The sequence below is a fragment of the Hypanus sabinus genome, chromosome 5, assembly GCF_030144855.1.
Source record: "Hypanus sabinus isolate sHypSab1 chromosome 5, sHypSab1.hap1, whole genome shotgun sequence".
Classification (NCBI taxonomy): Eukaryota; Metazoa; Chordata; class Chondrichthyes; order Myliobatiformes; family Dasyatidae; genus Hypanus; species Hypanus sabinus.
The window spans coordinates 174598888-174617275 of record NC_082710.1 but is presented as its reverse complement, the minus strand read 5'-3'; the positions used below and the strand labels follow the sequence as shown (position 1 = coordinate 174617275).

At 46.0% G+C, this 18388-nt stretch overlaps 1 protein-coding gene across 4 annotated transcripts in view; it reads left to right on the top strand.

Annotated features, from left to right (window-relative positions):
- vars1 (valyl-tRNA synthetase 1) overlaps positions 1-18388 on the top strand; it is a 95452-nt gene that overhangs the window by 49870 nt on the left and 27194 nt on the right. For all 4 annotated transcript variants that reach the window (XM_059970956.1, XM_059970957.1, XM_059970959.1 and 1 more), the window contains 6 exons: positions 7820-7910; positions 10551-10656; positions 11532-11602; positions 13155-13280; positions 15633-15737; positions 18178-18246. In XM_059970956.1, coding sequence (XP_059826939.1) covers positions 7820-7910; positions 10551-10656; positions 11532-11602; positions 13155-13280; positions 15633-15737; positions 18178-18246 — 568 coding nt within the window. The remainder of the gene's footprint in view (positions 1-7819; positions 7911-10550; positions 10657-11531; positions 11603-13154; positions 13281-15632; positions 15738-18177; positions 18247-18388) is intronic.

The window sequence follows — 18388 nt, the reverse complement described above, 5'->3', positions numbered from 1 at the left end:
ACATATTAAGCGATAGAGCACTTTTCAAATAAAAACTCGCTTGCTTTGTAAGTATATAGCCCAGTGCATGATTAAACATAGACAGCAAACAGGATGCTAATGATTCGTGACATAATCAGTTGAATGAACTAAACTGATTAACTGAGGCAGAAACGGGTGTAGAACGAACCAAACTGGGTGAAGGACATCCAGTCTAATAGGTTGAGGGTGTTTTCAGATGTGACAGTTTAACCTTCAGATCAATTCTTGCACCATGGTAAGAGTGAGCAGAGCAAGATGGTGGTCATCCTGCAAAAGCAAGGTCTCTCCCAACCAGAAATTTCGTGGCAGACAGGAGTTTCAAGATGTGCTGTGCAAGCTCTTTTGAAGAAGCACGACAAAACGGACAATGTTTAGGACCAGAAACACAGAAACTTGCGTGCAGCAGATGAGAGATACATCAAAGTGACATCCCATCTAAATCAGAAGCCTATCATCTCTGAAGTCATAGTGGAATAGTGGACATTGGAACCCAAGTGCACCCTTCTACAGTGGGAAAAGTCTTGCCAGAAGAGTTGCTGCCAAAAGTCCTTTCCTCCGAAGTGGAAACAAAGCCAAGAGTCTCATCTACGCACAAAAACACGAGGAGCAGGGTGCTGAACAATGACAGCAGGTGCTCTGGAATTTTTGGCTCAAACAGGAGACGTTTGTCCACAGTAGAGGTGGAGAGTGCCACATGGATGAGTGTTTGCAGACAACAGTGAAGTGTGGTGGAAGCTCTCAACAACTTCGTGGCTGTCTGGGATTACCTAGAGAGACAGAAGCAAGTGAAATATCCGAAGTCTGGAGAACTGTGGCAAGTTCTCCAAGGTGTTTGGAACAACCTTCTAGCCGATTTTCTTATAAAATTGCACAACAGTGTGCCTAAGAGAATTGATGCAGTTTTAAAAGCAAAGAGAGGTGACAACAAATATTGGACATAGGAGCAGAATTAGCCCATTCAGCCCATTGAGTCTGCTCCACCATTGAATCATAGCTGATCCTTTTTTTTCTTTTCTCAACCCCACTCCCTGGCCTTCTCACCATAAACTTTGATGCCATAGCCAGTCAAGAACCTATCAATCTCTGCCTTAAGTACACCCAACGACCTGGCCTCCACAGCTGTCTGTTGTCACAAATTCATCACCCTCTGGCTAAAGAAATTTTTCGGCATTTCTGTTTTAAATGGACACTCCTCTATCCTGAGCCTGTGACCTCTTGTCCTTTCCACCACCATGGGAAACATCCTTTCCACATCTACTATGTCTAGGCCTTTTGACATTCGAAAAGTTTCAATGAAATTCCCCCTCATCCTTGTAAATTTCAGTGAGTACAAGCCCAGGGACATCAAACGTTCTTGTATGATAACCCATTAATTCCTGGAAACATCCTTGTGAACCTCATGGATGGTTATCCTTGAATATTGATTTGACTTCATTTTTCACTGTTTACTGCTCTTTTTTGATATTTTGAATCTTTTCATTATTTTTGAAAGCATCTTCACTTCACAGATTTTTTTTTACATGTGCTGAAGACTTTTGTGCAGTACTGTATGCTGGCTGCTTTACTGAAGCAGCAAGCGTCCGTGGAGGAGAGGCTGGTCCCTGTGATGGGCTGAGTTTTGTCCACAAATCTCTGCTCCTTGGGTTCCTATTAAATCTCTCCCCTCCCATTTTAAACCTCTGCCCCTCCGTCTCTTGGTTTCCCAAACTCTGGGTTCTTAGTTTTCCTGAGAGTATCTGCCTCCATCATCTCATCGGGAAGTTTATCCGAGACTCAAACCACCTTTACACTGAGAGTGGTGTGCACGTGGAAGGCATTGCCCAGAGACATTGGCTGGGGCAAAAACATCAGGGACATTTTAAAAATCTCTTAGATAATATGTGGATAGAAGAAAAATAGAGGGCTACTCCAGAGGGAAGCGTTAGATTGATTTTGCAGTTGGTTGAAAGGTCGGCACAACATTGAGGGCCGAAGGGCCTGTACAGGCAGTCCCCGGGTTACGTACGAGTTCCGTTCCTGAGTCCGTCTTTAAGTCGGAACAAGTACATTCGGTATTATTTAGTGTCAGTTAGTCAAACGTTTGTCTTAGTATATAGTATATATTTTACCTTTCTATGCATATAAAACACTTAAGAAACACATGTATTCCAATAATTAAACTACTGCGTTGCTTAGTAATAATCATAGCTTTCATCAGGGCAGGGCGTTTCATGTGCTCCATTATTCTCACTTTATCCGTTATCCTTTAAAATTGTTCCAATCGTTGACTGACTAATTTTACAGGAGCTTGTTCATATAAAGGGGTGTCCATAACCCAGAGAGAGCCTGAAAAGGAACAAGTATTCATCTACTCTTTTTTTACTTAGAGATGCAGCAGAATAACTGTCCCTTCTGGCTTAACCACAACCTGACTAACGCTTTTCCAATGACCGATGGTGTTTCACATTTTTCCAAACGCTTTATTATTTCCACTTTATTTTCAATCGCGATCGCTTCCTGTCAATGGAACAGAAACACTGCGGGCGGCGGGTCCCAAGCTGTGCCAGCCCCGGAGGTCCGCTGGGTCCTAAGGATCACTGCACTGAATTCCCCGAGTCCTAAACTGCACCGCACTGAGACAGGTTAAATGGGACAAGTGGGGACTATGCTGGGTTTGGGTATTTGATCCTCCGCAATGTTCCGTGTAGGAATTTAAACTGGAGGTGGCAGTGTGTTTTTACACGCAAGGTCGAGTTGTGAGCTCGACATCAACCCAGCATGATGGTACGGGAGTCACTGGATCGACATCAACCCGGCATGGGAGCAGTCTGTCACTAAATTGAACTCGAGAACCTCCGTTCGCCAGCCTGGTGCTGATCTCACTGCGCCACCAGCCGACTGGAATGGAGGGGGGGGGGGGTGGGCAGGGTCAGGGTGAATCTTACTAAGGAACTTCTAAGCCAAATACAAAGTTAAGCACTCAACATAGCGTCAACGGCAACAACTTAAAATGACAGACGGCATCATGATCTGACTTAAAATGGCAGACGGCGTTCTCCTTCCTTGGTTCGTAAATACGAGTACTAGATACTAGTACTAAGTACTAGATGGATATCTGATGGATAGGGGAATCAAGGGATATGGGGACAAGGCAGGGACTGGGTATTGATAGTGAATGATCAGCCATGATCTCAGAATGGCGGTGCAGACTCGAGGGGCCGAATGGTCTACTTCTGCACCTATTGTCTGTTGAGTTGTCCATAAGTTAGATGTTTGTAACTTGAGGACTACTTGTACTGTGTTCACTGTACCAGCAGGTGGCAATGTTTTCCACTCACGGGATGTTCAGTATGAGCAGGAAGCCGGCTTGTAAACTTTACTCCTCGGTACCATGGAAACATGAAGATAGCATGGAGATGAAGGCCATTCAGTCCAACTGGTCAGTGCTGACACTGAAGATTGTGTTTAAGCCAGAAGGGACAGTTACTCTGCTGCATCTCTTAAGTAAAAAAAAAGATGAATACTTGTTCCTTTTCAGGCTCTCTCCCTGGGTTATGGACACCCCTTTATATGAACAAGCTCCTGTAAAATTTTTTAATTCAAAAATTTGACATATATACATACGTACATACTGTTGCAAGAAAAAGTTTGTGAACCTTTTGCAACTACCTGGTTTTCTGCATTAATTACTCATAAAATGTGTTCTGGTCTTCATGCAAGTTACAATTATAGACAAACACAATCTGCCTAAACTAATAACACACAAATAATTGTACTTCTTGTTAATATTGAGTACACCATTTAAACAATCACAGTCCAGTTTCAAGAAAGTATGTGAATCCCTGGAGTAATGCCGTCTACAAAAGCTATTCAGAGTCAGGTGTTCCATTCAATGAGATGAATGTGGGTTGTCGATGTGCCCAGCCCTATAAACAACACACACAAAGTCAGGTTACTGACAGAGCCTGCTCTTCTCAAGAAATATCTGTTTATGTACACCATGTTTCAATCAAAACTACTTTCAGAGGACCTTAGAAGAATTGTAGAGATGTATGAAGCTGGAAAAGGCTACAGAAACGTTTCCAAAGACCTGAGTTCCATCAGTTTATAGTAAGAGAAATTGTCCCCAAAGACTTGCAGAAATCTCTAGAACTTGCTAAAGTCTCTGTTCATGTGTCAACTGTAAGCAAAACACTGAACAAGAATGTTGTTCATCAAAGAACAAGGAGGAAACCATTGCTCTCCAAAAAAAAAGCATTCCTGCACGTCTCGTTTGCAAAAGACCATCTGGATGTTCCACAACGCTTCTGGGACAATGTTCCGTGGACAGATGAGACAAAGGTTGAACATTTTGGCGGAAATGCACACTGCTATGCTTGGAGGGAAAAGGGCACCACACACCAACTCATCCTCATCCCAACTGTGATGCAGAGTGAAAGGAGCTGCTTTGCTGCTGCAGGGCCTGGACAGCTTGGAATCATTAAGGAAACAATGAATTCAAAATTGTATCAAGGCATTTTACAGGAGAATGGCAGGGCAGCCCTCTGTCGCCTGAAGCTGAACAGAAGTTGGATGGTGCCACAAGACAATGATCTGAAACACAAGAGTAAATTAACAACAGAATAGTTTAAAAAGGTTTGTGTTTTGGAATGGCCATGTCAGAGTCCAGACCAGATGCTGTTGCATGACCTGAAGGGAGCTGTTCATGCAAGGTATCCCAGAAATATTGATGAATTGAATCGATTTTGTATAGAGGAATGGCCTAAAATTCCTCATTGCCATTGTGCAAGTCTGATCAGCAGCGACAGGAAACGTTTGTTGGAGGGTCCTGTTGCTAAAGTAAGTTCGACCAGTTATTAAATACAAGGGTTAACATACTTTTTCCAGATAGATCTGTGAATCATTAACCACTGTGTTCATTAAAGACATGAAATGCATAACTGTGTGTTATTAATTGTGTCTATTATTGTGACTTAAATGAAGATTAGACCACATTTCATGAGTAATTATAGCAGAAAACCAGGTAATTGCAAAGGCTTCACGAATGTTTTCACGAATGTACATATGCTTGTTGCAGTGAAAGGCAGAACTAGTTTCCTTTGTTTGCTCTTGCCTTTTAGTCATTCAAAGTTAAAAATAACTTTCAAAGTTTGAAGTGAATTTATTATAAAAGTACATATGTCACCACACACCTAGCAGATGTAAAGAACAGTAACTGTAAACTCTAAAGAGACTGCAAATGCAGATATAAATAATTAGCAATAAATATCCGAGCGTGAAATAACAATATAACGTAATCCTTAAATGTGTAGCTATCCCCTTTTGTTCAAAAGCCTGATGGTTGAGGGGTAGTAACTGTTCTTGAGCCTGGTGTTGTGAGTCCTGAGGCACCTTATGGCTGCAGCAAGAAAAGAGCATAGCCTGGGTGGTGAGGATCTTTGACGATGGATGCTGCTTTTCTATGGCAACGTTTCATGTAGATGTGCTCAATGGTTCGGAGGGCTTTACCTATGATGTGCTGGGCCAAATCTGCTACCTTTAGTGGCATTTTCCACTCAAAGGCATTGTTCCCCTACCAGGCCGTGGTGCAGCCTGACCCCACACCTATAGAAGTTCACCAAGGTTTTCAATGACGTGCCGAAGCTCCACAGACTCCTTTCTTTGCAATTATATTTATATGATCATAATTATGTTGCTATAATAATTGTTATTGGTCTAGTGTGTCTTTGTTGCGATTCATTACAATACTGCAGAGATACGATTGCTATACCTAGTGATTTTCGTATATTTTTTGACTTGTGGACAAAATGGATTCAAGGATGCTGGTAAAAACATAGAACATTACAGCACATGACATTGCTCCGACTTCTTAAGCTACTCTCAGATCAAACTGACCCTTCCCTCCCATGTAGCTCTCCATTTTTCTATCATCCTTGTGACTGTATAAGAGTCTCTCAAATGCCCCTAATGTATCTGCCTGTATCACCACTCCTGGTAAGTAAGTAGCCCATGCACCCGCCACGCCTGAGTCAGAAAAACAGCATCAACAGCAGCCTGCCTCTGAAATCACCCCCCCCCCCCCAAATACTTTCCTCCATCCAGTTGAATTAACTATTACTGCTGGGAAAAAGCCTCTGACTGTCCACTTGATCTGTGCCTCCTATTATCTTGTACACCTCTATCAAGTCACTTCTTGTCCTCCTTCACTGAAGAGAAAATCCCCAGCTGGCTCTGTCTTTCCTGTTCTCTAATCCAGCCAGCATCCTGGTAAATGTCCTCTGAGCCCTCTCTAAAGCTTCCACACCCTTCTTGCAATGAGGTGACTAGAACTGAACACAATACTACAAGTGTGATCTAACCACAGTTTTATAGAGCTGCAACTTTATCTCGCAGCTTTTGGAATTCAGTCCCTGGCTAATGGAGGCCAATACACCATATGCCTTTTAACCACCTCATGAATTTTATCTCACAGCTTTGAGGGACCTAGAGACTTGGACCCCAAAAGAGAACCTCTTTAGTTACCTGGGGATAGCCTACATTAATAATACATACTCCTGTATGATTACACAAAAACAGAAAATGTTGGAGCTACTCTCTTTCCTTGTTTTGACAAAGGATCTTCGACCTGAAATGTTAAATCTTTCTCTCCCATTAATATAGAATTTGGAATTGCTTTGTGATCAGCCTTCCTCCCAAGTGCAGGTGTCCAAAACCATAGGAGACAGATTCAAGGAGAGAATTAAATGGTACAAAAGGGGCAAGTTTTGTTCCACCCAGGTGGGGAGGGGGTATGAAATGAGCTATCGGAGGAAGTGGTTGAGGAAGGAACAATTACAGCTATTGTCACATATACTGAGATACAGTGATAAGCTTGTTCCGAAAGATCAATTCATTACATAGTGCACTGAGGTAGAAAAAGTTAAAGCAATAACTATGCAGAATAAAATGTAACTGCTACAGACAAAGTGCAGCTAAGTAACAAGGAGCGAGATCAAGATGAGATAGATTGTGAGGAAAAGACTCCATCTGACCGTACAGGAGTCAAGTCAAGTCAACGTTTATTGTCATTTCGACCATAACTGCTGGTACAGTGCATAGTATAAATGAGACAATGTTTTTCTGGACCATGGTGTTACATGACACAGTACAAAAACTAGACTGAACTACATAATTAAAAAAAAACACAACACAGAGAAAGCTAAGAGTGGTACAAATCTGCCCCTGAGCAGTGGTATGTGCTTTCCGGCTTCTGTGTTCTCTGCCCAATGGAGAGATGTGGCCTGTCCTGCTGAGTGCTTCCAGCTGCTTGATTTGGATTTTCAGCACCTCGGGTTTCTTCCCTTTCAATCCACTCTCTGCTTGTACTTCCATTTCTGCGTTTGCTGCTCCTACGCACCCAGTCCTTCTACTTTGGAACCCATTTAAAAATGTGTCTTTTTTTTATAGTATCGCCCTTCATTCCTCTGTGAGTATCAAAAGTTATAACCGAAAAAGAAATTCCCTTCGGTCCATTGGCCATCATGCACCCAAACCTACGTTAATCCCATTTTATTCTTCCCATGTTCCCTTTGCCCCCAGATTCTACTTTTCACCTGCACTTGCAGCACTTTACAATTAACTGCCTGTCTTTGGGATCTGGGAAGAAAATGGATCACCTTGAGGAAAGCCACAGGGAGAACTTGCAGAGACAGTTCCAGAGGTCAGGATCGAACCTGGATCAGCTGAGTCAGCTGTTCTGCCCGCTGTGCCAGTGAACTGCCCAGCCCCAGGCTCCCCCCGTTCCCTCAGCACTGATGTCTGTTGCCTGCTTTCTCCGCAGAGACTGGTGCATCTCTCGGCAGCTGTGGTGGGGACATCAGACGCCGGCGTACTTTGTGACAGTTAACGATCCCGCAGTCCCTGCTGGAGAGGTAAGCCCCTTGTATGCGCTGGCTGGTCTCGCCTAAAGCTTCTGAAAGGTTCAGAGGTTCATTTATTATCTTAGTATGTATGCAGTATACATTTCTGACATTCGTCTTTCCCAGATAGTCACAAAGCCGTGGAAGTCGTTCTAAGATAAGCACTAACACCCCCCACCACCACCACACACAAAGAAAAAACAAACCTTGCAAGTGGCAACATGATCAACCCCCCCCCATGAAAAAAATCATGCAAATGGCAACAGGAACATCAAACCCCAAGCCCCCAACCCCACCACTACACATACAAAACTAACAAATTCTTCCAAACATCGACAAGAGGGAAAACACAGAATGTGAAAAACATAGGACTGAAACAGTCCACAGTCTGTTCCGTAAATCGCAGAAAGTCAGTAACATTGTCTGATGGCATCAAGGGAGAGGGAGGGAGATCACTCGAACACAGAATCAGCGAGCGATAGGCCGTCAGACAGGCACCTTATCCAGCAGCAGTGAGCAAGAGGCAGGCACTCGGTGCTGAACACTCGCTCACCTCCACGTTCCACTTCGCTGTACCAATCCCTCTCTGTTTTAAACAGTGAAATCAACAAACTATACTTGTGGCGTTTGCACGTTTCCCTTGTTGAATAAAGCCTCTGAATCTAACACACAGTATACAAGCCTGGTATTGGAATTGGTTTATTATTTTCATAAGTGCCAAGATACAGTGAAAAGTTTGTCTTGCATATTGTTCATACAGATCAGAGCATTACACAGTGCACTGAACTAGAATAAGGCAGAACAAGAACTGTGCACAGTAAAGTGTAACTGTGCAATGCAGGTGAAACAAGATCATTGTGAGGTCGATTGTACGCCAAGAGTCTATGTTATTGTGTGAGCTTTATTCAATAGTCTATAACAGTGTGGTAGAAGCTGTCTTTGAGCCTGTGGAACATGCTCTCAGGCTTTTGCATCTCTTCGCAATTGGGAGAGAGGAGAAGAGAGAGTGCCCGGCTTGGGTGAGGTTGTTGATTCTGCCGGCTGCTTTACTGAGGGATCGAGAAGCGTAGACAGAGTTCACAGAGGGGGATCTGTTTCTGTCTTGTACAACTCACTTCAGTTTCCAGCGTCACGGGCAGACCAAGCCTTTATGCATCCAGACAGAATGCTTTCTGTGGTGTGTCAATGAAAATTTGGCATGAGTAGTCAGAGACATGCTGAGTTTCTTTAGTCCTCTGAGGAAGTATGTAGAGGTGTCGGTGAGCTTTCATGGGTGGACCAGGTGATTTTCACATCAAGGAACAGGAAGCTGTCAACCTCAGCACTGTGGCTGCCAATCAGAGCTTGTGCACCGACCCCCTCCCAACCCCTTTCCTGAATTCAGTGACCAACTCTTTTGTTGACATTGAGTGGAAGGTTGTAGTCATGACAACACGTTACTAAGCTCCCTGACTCCATGACTGAGATACGACCCACTGCCACGCGATCATCTGCGAACTTGCAGGAGGAATGGATGATGTTGCAACGTAGGAGAGGCCATGCAGCCCATCATACACGTGCTGGCCCTTTGCTGGAGCTCTCCAGTTAATCACTCGCACATTTTACTTGATATTGTTTGTCAGCTTGGAATTTGTTTACTGTCATGGTAAAATTGATAATCTGCTGCCCGACTGGGATATCTGAACAATGAATGGTTTGTTACCCGGCTCATTGTAAACCCATCACCTGCATTCCCTGGGCCCCATTTCCAGGTTTTGACCTGGAAGGAACGGCCACCAAGCCGGTGCCAAGACCTCTTGTTTTATTTTCTTTGCCTGGAGGCAGGCTCTGTCGATCGAGGTCTGTATCAATGGAAGGACAGTTTTAAGCTGGCACATGGGGTGGTGGGTTGGGGATTGTCAGGGCAGGTGTGCTGTGGCCCAGTGAAGGAGGAGATGGGTAAAGGGATTTACCGGAATTATGGAGTGAACAGAATGAGCTGTTTCTCCCCCAGCCCCACAGAGAATCGAAGAGGGGAGTGTGAGGAGTCGGCTCTGAATTAGAGTGATGATCATATGGACAGAGAAACAATTGATTTGAGTCTGATAGCATGGAAACAGCCCCTGTGACCCAGTGACACTCATCCCACTGACACTCATCCCACTGACTCCCATCACTCATCTACACTCTGGGCAGTTGACAGTGACCAGCACGTCATTTGGTGAAGTCCAGAACAAAGAGCTTAATACTGGAACCAGTGATAATTTCATTAGTAGCAAGGGGAGCTATGAGTGACTGATTGGGTGGACAGAGTTAAGGTGGATTTAAACTTGCTGATTGAGTTGGTAGAGTTTAAAGAATATGTTGGATGTGCTGTATTGGCAGTACTGATTGGGTGGACAGAGTTGAGGTGATGTATCGGCCGTGCTGATTGCATGGATGGAGTCAGGGTGATGTTTAGGCCATGTTGATTGGGTGGATGGAAGTGAGGGGGCATGTCGGCCGCGCTGATTGGGTGGGTGGAGTTGAGACGATGTATCGACTGTCTTGATTGGCTGGATGGAGTTGAGGCAATGTAGTGATTGATGGGTCTAAGTGGATGGAGAAACAAGTGTCCTCTTTCCGAGGATGTCGCAGTTTAATTTTAAATCCCTCTTGTCCTTGCTCGTCCAGGACGCCGACGGCCACTACTGGGTAAGCGGCCGCACCGAGGAGATTGCCAGACAGAAGGCAGCCAAGAGGTTCAACGTCTCTCCTGACCTGATCTCACTCCGACAGGGTGAGTCTGCAGGGTGACCCCGTCTTTACCAGAAGCAGTGTGTTGGGTGCATGTGGAGTGTGGGACATTTTCCTGATGGTTGATTGAGCCATGGGGGGAGCAGGTTTTATAAACATGTATGTCACCAGTAGTGGAAAGGGTGCAGGAAATAAAGTGTAGAAACAAGAGGTGTGGGAGACACTCGTGTGCACGCATCGGGGGCTCTTTGAGCGTGGAAGATCATGTCAGAATCAAGTTTATTATCACTGATATATGCCATAAAATTTGTTGTCTTGTGGCAGCAGTAGAGTGAAAACATAAAAATTACTCCAAATTAACACTGCAAATGAGGAACGGTGAGGCAGTGTTCATGGGTTCATGGACCATTCAGATCAGAAATTTAATGGTGGGGTGGAAGATGTTCTCAAGAATACGAGTGTGGGTCTCTGACTTGAGTCCCTCCTCTCTGATGCTGGTAAGGGGGCATGTCCCAGAGGGCGAGGGTCCTTTGTGATGGATGACCTCCTTGATGCATGGGTGCCTTTGTGTGCTGGCCTGCAGGATGTGCTTCCTGCATGCTTGGTTGCTGATGCAGAGAGGAGGCCTGAGGCGAGCTTTGAGTGTAACACTGTCTTTGATGATTCCAGTGAGGAACTTGGTGGAGAGGGGAGAGGGAATCTCCTTCACCCGGAGAGCAGAGAATCTCCCGTTGTGAGCACCGAAGGTGCTTTGAATGGGAGGGGGATCTTGCTGAGGGGGGAAGTAGCAAAGCGGGCTGGAGGGGCGTCAACCCCGGCACGGAGCAGTGGGTCAAATCCTTTCAGCGCCACGCGATTCCTGTTGGGGTGAGCTGGTGTTCGTGTGCCTGGTCCTTACCCAGTCTCTTTGTCCAACAGATGAGGACGTGTTGGACACCTGGTTCTCCTCTGGCCTCTTCCCCTTCTCCATCTTCGGTTGGCCGGATGAGGTGAGTGGGGATTCACTCCGTCAGAAACTCGGGAGCCTGAGTGTGTGGGGGGCCATGAAGGTGGCAGAGAACACAAGTCTCTTTGTGCATGGATCACTTCAAGCCATGCACTTCGGAAGAATGAATGAAGGTGTAGATAATTTTCTAAATGGGGAGCAAATTCATAAATTAGAGGTGCAAAGGGACTTGGAGTCCTAGTTCATGATTCCCAGAACGTTGACTTTTGCCAGTTGAGTTGGTAGTAAGGAAGGTGGATGCGATGTTATCATTCATTTCAAGAGGACTAGAATTGAAAAGGAAGGATGTAACGATGAGGTTTTATAAGGCATTGGCCAGACCTTACTTGTGGGCCTCCTATCTCAAAAAAGACTGGAGATGATCCGAAGGAGGTTTATGAGAATGATCCTGGGAATTAAACGGTTAATATTTGAGGGGAATTTGATGGCTGTTGGCATGGAATTAGGCGAAGGGGTGGGTGGGATCTTCTTGAAACCTATTGAATATTGAAAGGCATATTCAACAGAGGTAGAGAGGGTGTTTCTAATATTCGGGGGAGTCTCAGACCAGAGGGCACAGTGTCAGAGTACAAGGGTGTCCCTTTAGAACAGAGATGAGGAGGGATTACTTTAGCCAGAGGGTAGTGAATCTGTGGAATTCATTGCCACAAAATGCTGTGGAGGCCAAGTCATTGAGTATGTTTCAAGTGGAGTGTGATGCGTACTTAATTTATAAGGGCTCCAAAGGTTATGGGGAGAAGGTAGGAAAATGGTTTTGCAAGGGAAAATAAATGAGCAAGAGTTGAAAGGCAGAGCAGACTTGATGGGCCAAATGGCCTAATTCTGCTCGTATGGCTTCTGGTCTTTTGGTCCTTGATCCTGGTGGTACGTGTTTTCAGACTTTATCTTTGCCGATGGAAGGGGGGGAAAGTAGAGACTGTCTGGAGTGGGTGGGGTCTGACTACACTCACAGAGTGCTAGAGAATCTCAGCAGACCAGGTTATGGAAAAGAGTACAGTCAACATCTTGGCCTGAACCATCGACAGTACTCCTTCCCGCAGATACTGCCTGGCCTGCTGAGTTCCTCCAGCACTTTGCGTATGTTGCTTGGATTTGCTCTTGTTTGTCTTTGATTATACTCACTGCTTTACTGAGATCGTAGAGACCGAGTCCATGGAGTGGAGGCTGGTTTATGTGATGTACTGACTGAGCTCTGTCCACCACTCTGCAGTCTCTCGCAGTCACGGGCAGAGCAGTTGCTATCCCAAGCTGTGATGCATTTGGACAGGATGCTTTCTATCTAGAAATTGCTAATGGTCAATGGGGTCATGCTGAATTTCTGTTGCCTCTTGTGGAAGTTATTGGGAGTACACTAGAGGTTTCATGAGGAGTATAACACAGTGGGTGTGAATGGCCTTTTCCCTTCTCATAGATCAGGGGTTCCCAATCTGGGATCCATGGACCCCTTGCTTAATGGTCCATTGCATAAAAAAGAGCAGGGATCCCCTGCCGTAGATTTGCATCGTGAAATTAATGAATGTAATTTCCTTCTGCAGACGGAGGACTTGAAAGTCTTCTACCCAGGCACGCTGCTCGAGACGGGTCACGACATCCTCTTCTTCTGGGTAGCTCGCATGGTGATGTTGGGACTGAAGTTGACCGGGAAGCTTCCATTCAAAGAGGTGACGTTAACACCGAAAATTACTGGCAGGGCCGCAGGCATGCGGCACAGACCGTAGAGGATGGAGTGCTGAGGTCAAGGTCAAGTTCATTGTGATATGTACATGTGGGTACAGGTGCAATGAAAACCTTGTCTGACCATCACGGGCATACAGCTTCAGATAAGCAGCATTCACAACTAACAATCTTTAAATTATACAAGTGCACAACTGGAATATGAAAAAAGACTTTGTAATGCAAAGAGGTCAACATGTTTCTGGGTGATGAGCCTCTTCAAGATTCTCTAATCCATTTCTGGTGTCTTGTGCCCACAGTATTTCCTCTCGCAAATCTGCTCCTTCCGTTAACTCTTCTCTTGGTCTCATCCTTCCTTCATTGTTACCTCGTCTATCACCTTGCCCCATCCATGATAAAATCAAACAGAATGATTACAGGCCCTTCGGCTCACCTTGTCTGTGCTGACCATCAAGTCCTACTGGTAATAATCCCGTTTACCAGCACTCGGTCAGTGTTCAACCCATCCTGCCCTCCCATCGTCTCCCGGGCTCTGTCTGCTTCTGGGAGCTTGCGTTCCATCTTCTCATGAAAAGCTGTTGACCTGGAACACAACCAGTGTTTCACTCCCTACCTACGTTGCCCGACCTCCCAAAAGTTTCGATAAATGTCTGCAGGTTTGATGTCTTTAAGAGCCCATTTTAAGGACAGGCGGTGGGACGTGTTTTCGGGTTTTTGTATCATCTGCCCAGTGGGAGGGGGAGAAGAGAGAATGTCTGGGGTGTTTAGAACACAGAACAGAACAGTGCAATACAGACTCTTCAGCCCACGACGTTGTTCCCTACCCTATTCCGAGATCATTCTAACCCTTCCCCCACACACAGCTCTCCATTTTTCTATCCAATTTAAGACTCCCATAAATTTCCCTAACATATCTGCCCTACCACCACCCCGGCAGTGCGTTCCATGCACCCATTGCTGTCAGTGTAAAAATACCACCTCTGTCATTCCCCCTCCCTCAGCATACTTTCCTCCAATCACCTTAAATCATGCCCTCTTGTATTAGCCATCGTGGCCACTCTATCAATGCATCCTGTACACCTCTATCAAGTCTCCTCTCATTCTCCTTTGCTCCAGGGAGAGAAGCCCTCGCGACCAGAACTGAACACAATACTTGAAATGTGGTCTGATCAGGGTTTCGTAGAGCTACAACATCACCTCACAGCTCTTGAACTCGATCTCCAGAATAACAAAGCCAACACGCTTTTGCCTGCTGAACCACCTTATCAACTTGCCCAACAGCTATGGGGGATTTATGGCCCTAGATCCAAGATCCCTGTGTTCTACAGAATCCATCTATGAACCCTGTATTCTGCCTTCAAGTTCAATCTTTCAAAGTGAATCACTTCATCCTTTTCCAGATTGAACTCTTATCTGCCATTTCTCAGGCCAGCTCCTGTTAGTATCTGATTTTGACCACGACAACCTTCCCCACAGAATCCACAATTCCACCAGCCTTTGTGTCATTTACAACTTCACTAACCCACCCTTCCATTTCCACATCCAAGTCACTTATATGAATCACAAAGAGCAGGGGGTCCCAGAACAGATCCCTGTCACTGGAGGTCACTGACCTCCAGAAAGAATACGTTCCATCCACTACTTCCCTCTGCATTTTGTGGGCAAGCTAATTTTAAATGCACACAGCCAAGTTTCTCTGGATCCTGTGTCTCCTGACTTTCTGAATGAGCCGACCATGGGGACCCCTGTCAAATTCCTGACTAAAATCCATTCCCATTCCCGCAAAGAACCGTAGTCAGCATGTTACTCCAGGTCAGGGTCTTCAAAAGAACCCTGACATGGGAAAATAGAGATATTAAAGACGGAAATAGAGCTGTTTTCAAAGATGCAAGCAAAGGAGTCGCCGTTAGGCACCATAACCTCCTTAGCTCTGCTTGTAAGTTTGGAGATACAGTGTGGTAGCAGGCCCTGCCGGCCCAGTGAGCTTGTCCACACAAACATACCCATGTGACCAACTAACCTGTTACCCCTGTACGTGTTTGGATTGCGGGAGGAAACCGGAGAACCCGCACAAAACCCACGCGGTCACAGGGAGAATCTGCAGACAGCAGTGGGAATTGAACCCGGTTTGCTGGTAGTGTAACAGTAACTGCTCTGTTATCTTGCCATTATGTTTACCAGCAGGGATGTTTCAGAAGTGGTGTTGAGGTTCATGTGTCCTTTGTCTCTGAGCCCTTGCATTGTAAAGAATAAACCTTGCTGAGAGACACATCTTCAGCCGAGAACCCCCCCCACCCCCGTTCTTTTGTTCTGACGGGATTTTTCTTTCACTCACTCAGGTCTACCTCCATGCCATCGTCCGCGATGCCCACGGTCGAAAGATGAGCAAGTCCCTGGGCAATGTCATCGATCCCCTGGATGTGATCACTGGCATCACGCTGGAGGTGAGTTTGGGAGAGGCCACGCTTTTAGCACTAAGGGGTTTGTAAACCCTCAAACTGGTGTGTGGGGGTTAGGTCGATCTAGGGAGGCAGATTAGTTTCTGAACACAAATACTGAACGCAAGCGGCTGCAGATGCTGGTAACTGAACAAAATAAGAACAAGATGCTGGAGGAATGCAGCAGGTATCAACCAGTGGAGATCAGTGAGGGTGTGTGGCTATCTTGCAGCCCGTCTACATCAGAACTGGCTCGTTTGCTGTGATTATTTGCTGCAAGGGCGGAGTGCCATGGGAGGGGTGTGGGGCGGGTAGCAGAGGATGTGGGCTGTGGCACCGATGTAGACACCAGGCAAGGCAATTTGATTCCAAGTAATTGGTTTATTGAATTGACTTTAATACTTGCATCCTTCACATAGTACATAACGAGTAAAAATCTTTACATTACATTTACGTATAAATGTGCAGTGTACAATTTATAGTAATTTGTAATAAATAATATGTACAACAGGACAGTCAAGATAACATAGAAATACAATTGTATCAGTGTCAATTAATTAGTCTGATGGCCTGGTGGAAGAAGCTGTCCTGGAACCTGCCAGTCCTGGCTTTTATGCACGGTACCATTTCCCGGATGGGAACAGCTGGAACAGCAACACACACAAAATGCTGGTGGAACGCAGCAGGCCAGGCAGCATCTATAAGGAGAAGCACTGTTGACGTTTTGGGCCGAGACCCTTCGTCAGGACAGCTGGAACAATTTGTGGTTGGGGTGACTCGGGTCCCCAATGATGCTTCAGGCCCTTTTTACACACCTGTCTTTGTAATTGTTCTGAATAGTTCACCTCTACAGATGTGCTGGCTGTCCGCACCACTCTCTGCAGAGTCCTGCGATTGAGGGAAGTACAGTTCCCATACCAGGCAGTGATGCAGCTAGTCAGGATGCTCTTAATTGTGCTCCTCTAGAAAGTTCTTTGCATTTGGAGGCACATACCAAACTTCTGCAACCATCTGAGGTGAAAGAGGCGCTATTGTGCTTTTTTCACCACACAGCCGGTATGTACAGACCATGTGAGATCCTCAGTGATGTGTCTGCCGAGGAACGTGAAGCTGTTCGCCCTCTCAAATCCAGATCACGACAGAATGTCTCTCTGGTGCTTCCCACTCCCTCCCCTCTCAACCATGATTCCTTCCTCTGTGCCCCCTTCCGACTCTCAGTCCACAACCAAGACCCACGTCAGAATCAGGTTTATCATCGCTCACGTATGTCAAGGAATCTGGGGAGCAGTACAGTAGAATACATAAAATTGAAAGTCTTGGGCACCTTTCTCACTCACTCAGTTCAAATGAAGAGTTCCATACAGTGCAAACAGATAAAGGCCTGTAAATGAATAAATAATGCATAGAGCGTGAGTGAGAAGGTAGTGTCCGGAAACTCTGGTGGAGGGGGAGAAGCTGTTCATGGGTCGTTGAGTGTGTGTTTTCAGGCTCCTGTTCCTCATCTCCGATGGGATTATGAGAAGAGGGCTCGTCCTGGATGGGGAGGGTCCTTAGTGCTGGATGGCACCTTGTTGAGGCACTCCCTCTTGAAGATGTCCTCGATGGCCGGGAGGGTGGTGCCTGTGGTGGAACTGGCTGAGCTTGCAACCCTGTGCAGCCTCTTTCCGTCGTGCACACTGTCGTCTCCATATCAGGCCGTGATGCACCCAGTCAGAATGCTCTCAATGGAGCATCTGTAGACGTCTGCGAGTGTCTTTGGTGACGTACCAAATGTCCTCTGACTCCGAATGAAGTCGAGCCATTAGGGTGCCTTCTGTGTGATTGCATCAAGGTGTTGGGCTCAGCTTTGGTCCTCTCAATTGTGTGTGTCTCTGAGGACCACTGAGGATGTGGAGATGCACATGGAATCTGGAGCAACACATGACCTGCTGGAGGACCTCAGCAGATCAGGCAGTCCCATTCCTACCCCACAGACTGGGTTCCTCCAGGAAGTAGTTGGTTACTGGTGAATGTCAGTGGTAGAGGCAGGTTCGATATTGTCAATTAAAGTAAAATTGAATAGGTATATGGACAGGAAAGGAACGGAGGGTTATGTGCTGAGTGCAGGTCAGTGGGACTAGGTGAGAGTAAGTGTTCGGCATGGACTAGAAGGGCCGAGATGGCCTGTTTCGGTGCTGTAATTGTTATATGGTCTGATGTAACTGGGAACAAGGGAAGGACTATTTTTCCACGAAGAATTCCGTACTGAGTTTGGGCAGCACACACAAAATGCTTATTCACCTCTATAGATGGCTCCTGACCCGCTGACTTCCACCGACATTTTGTGTGTGTGGGTGTGCGTTGCTCAGGATTTCTGTGTTTAGGGAGCCTGTGGCTGTCCTGTTCTTTTCATGAGTGGTGGTGGGAGATGCCTGTGATGGGTTCTCACCTCTCTCCCTTCCTGCAGGGTCTTCACGCACAGCTGCTGGAGAGCAACCTGGAGCCGGCAGAGGTCGAGCGAGCCAAGGCTGGTCAGGTAAGTGTGGTGTTTATGTGTCCCCTGTTCCAGCAGATGTTGAGGGGCTGAGTGGCCCCCCCACTCAGTGATGCAAAGCAGATGGAATACAGTGTAGGGAACTGTATGGTCGTGCAGTTCAATGGGAGGAATAAAGGTGTAA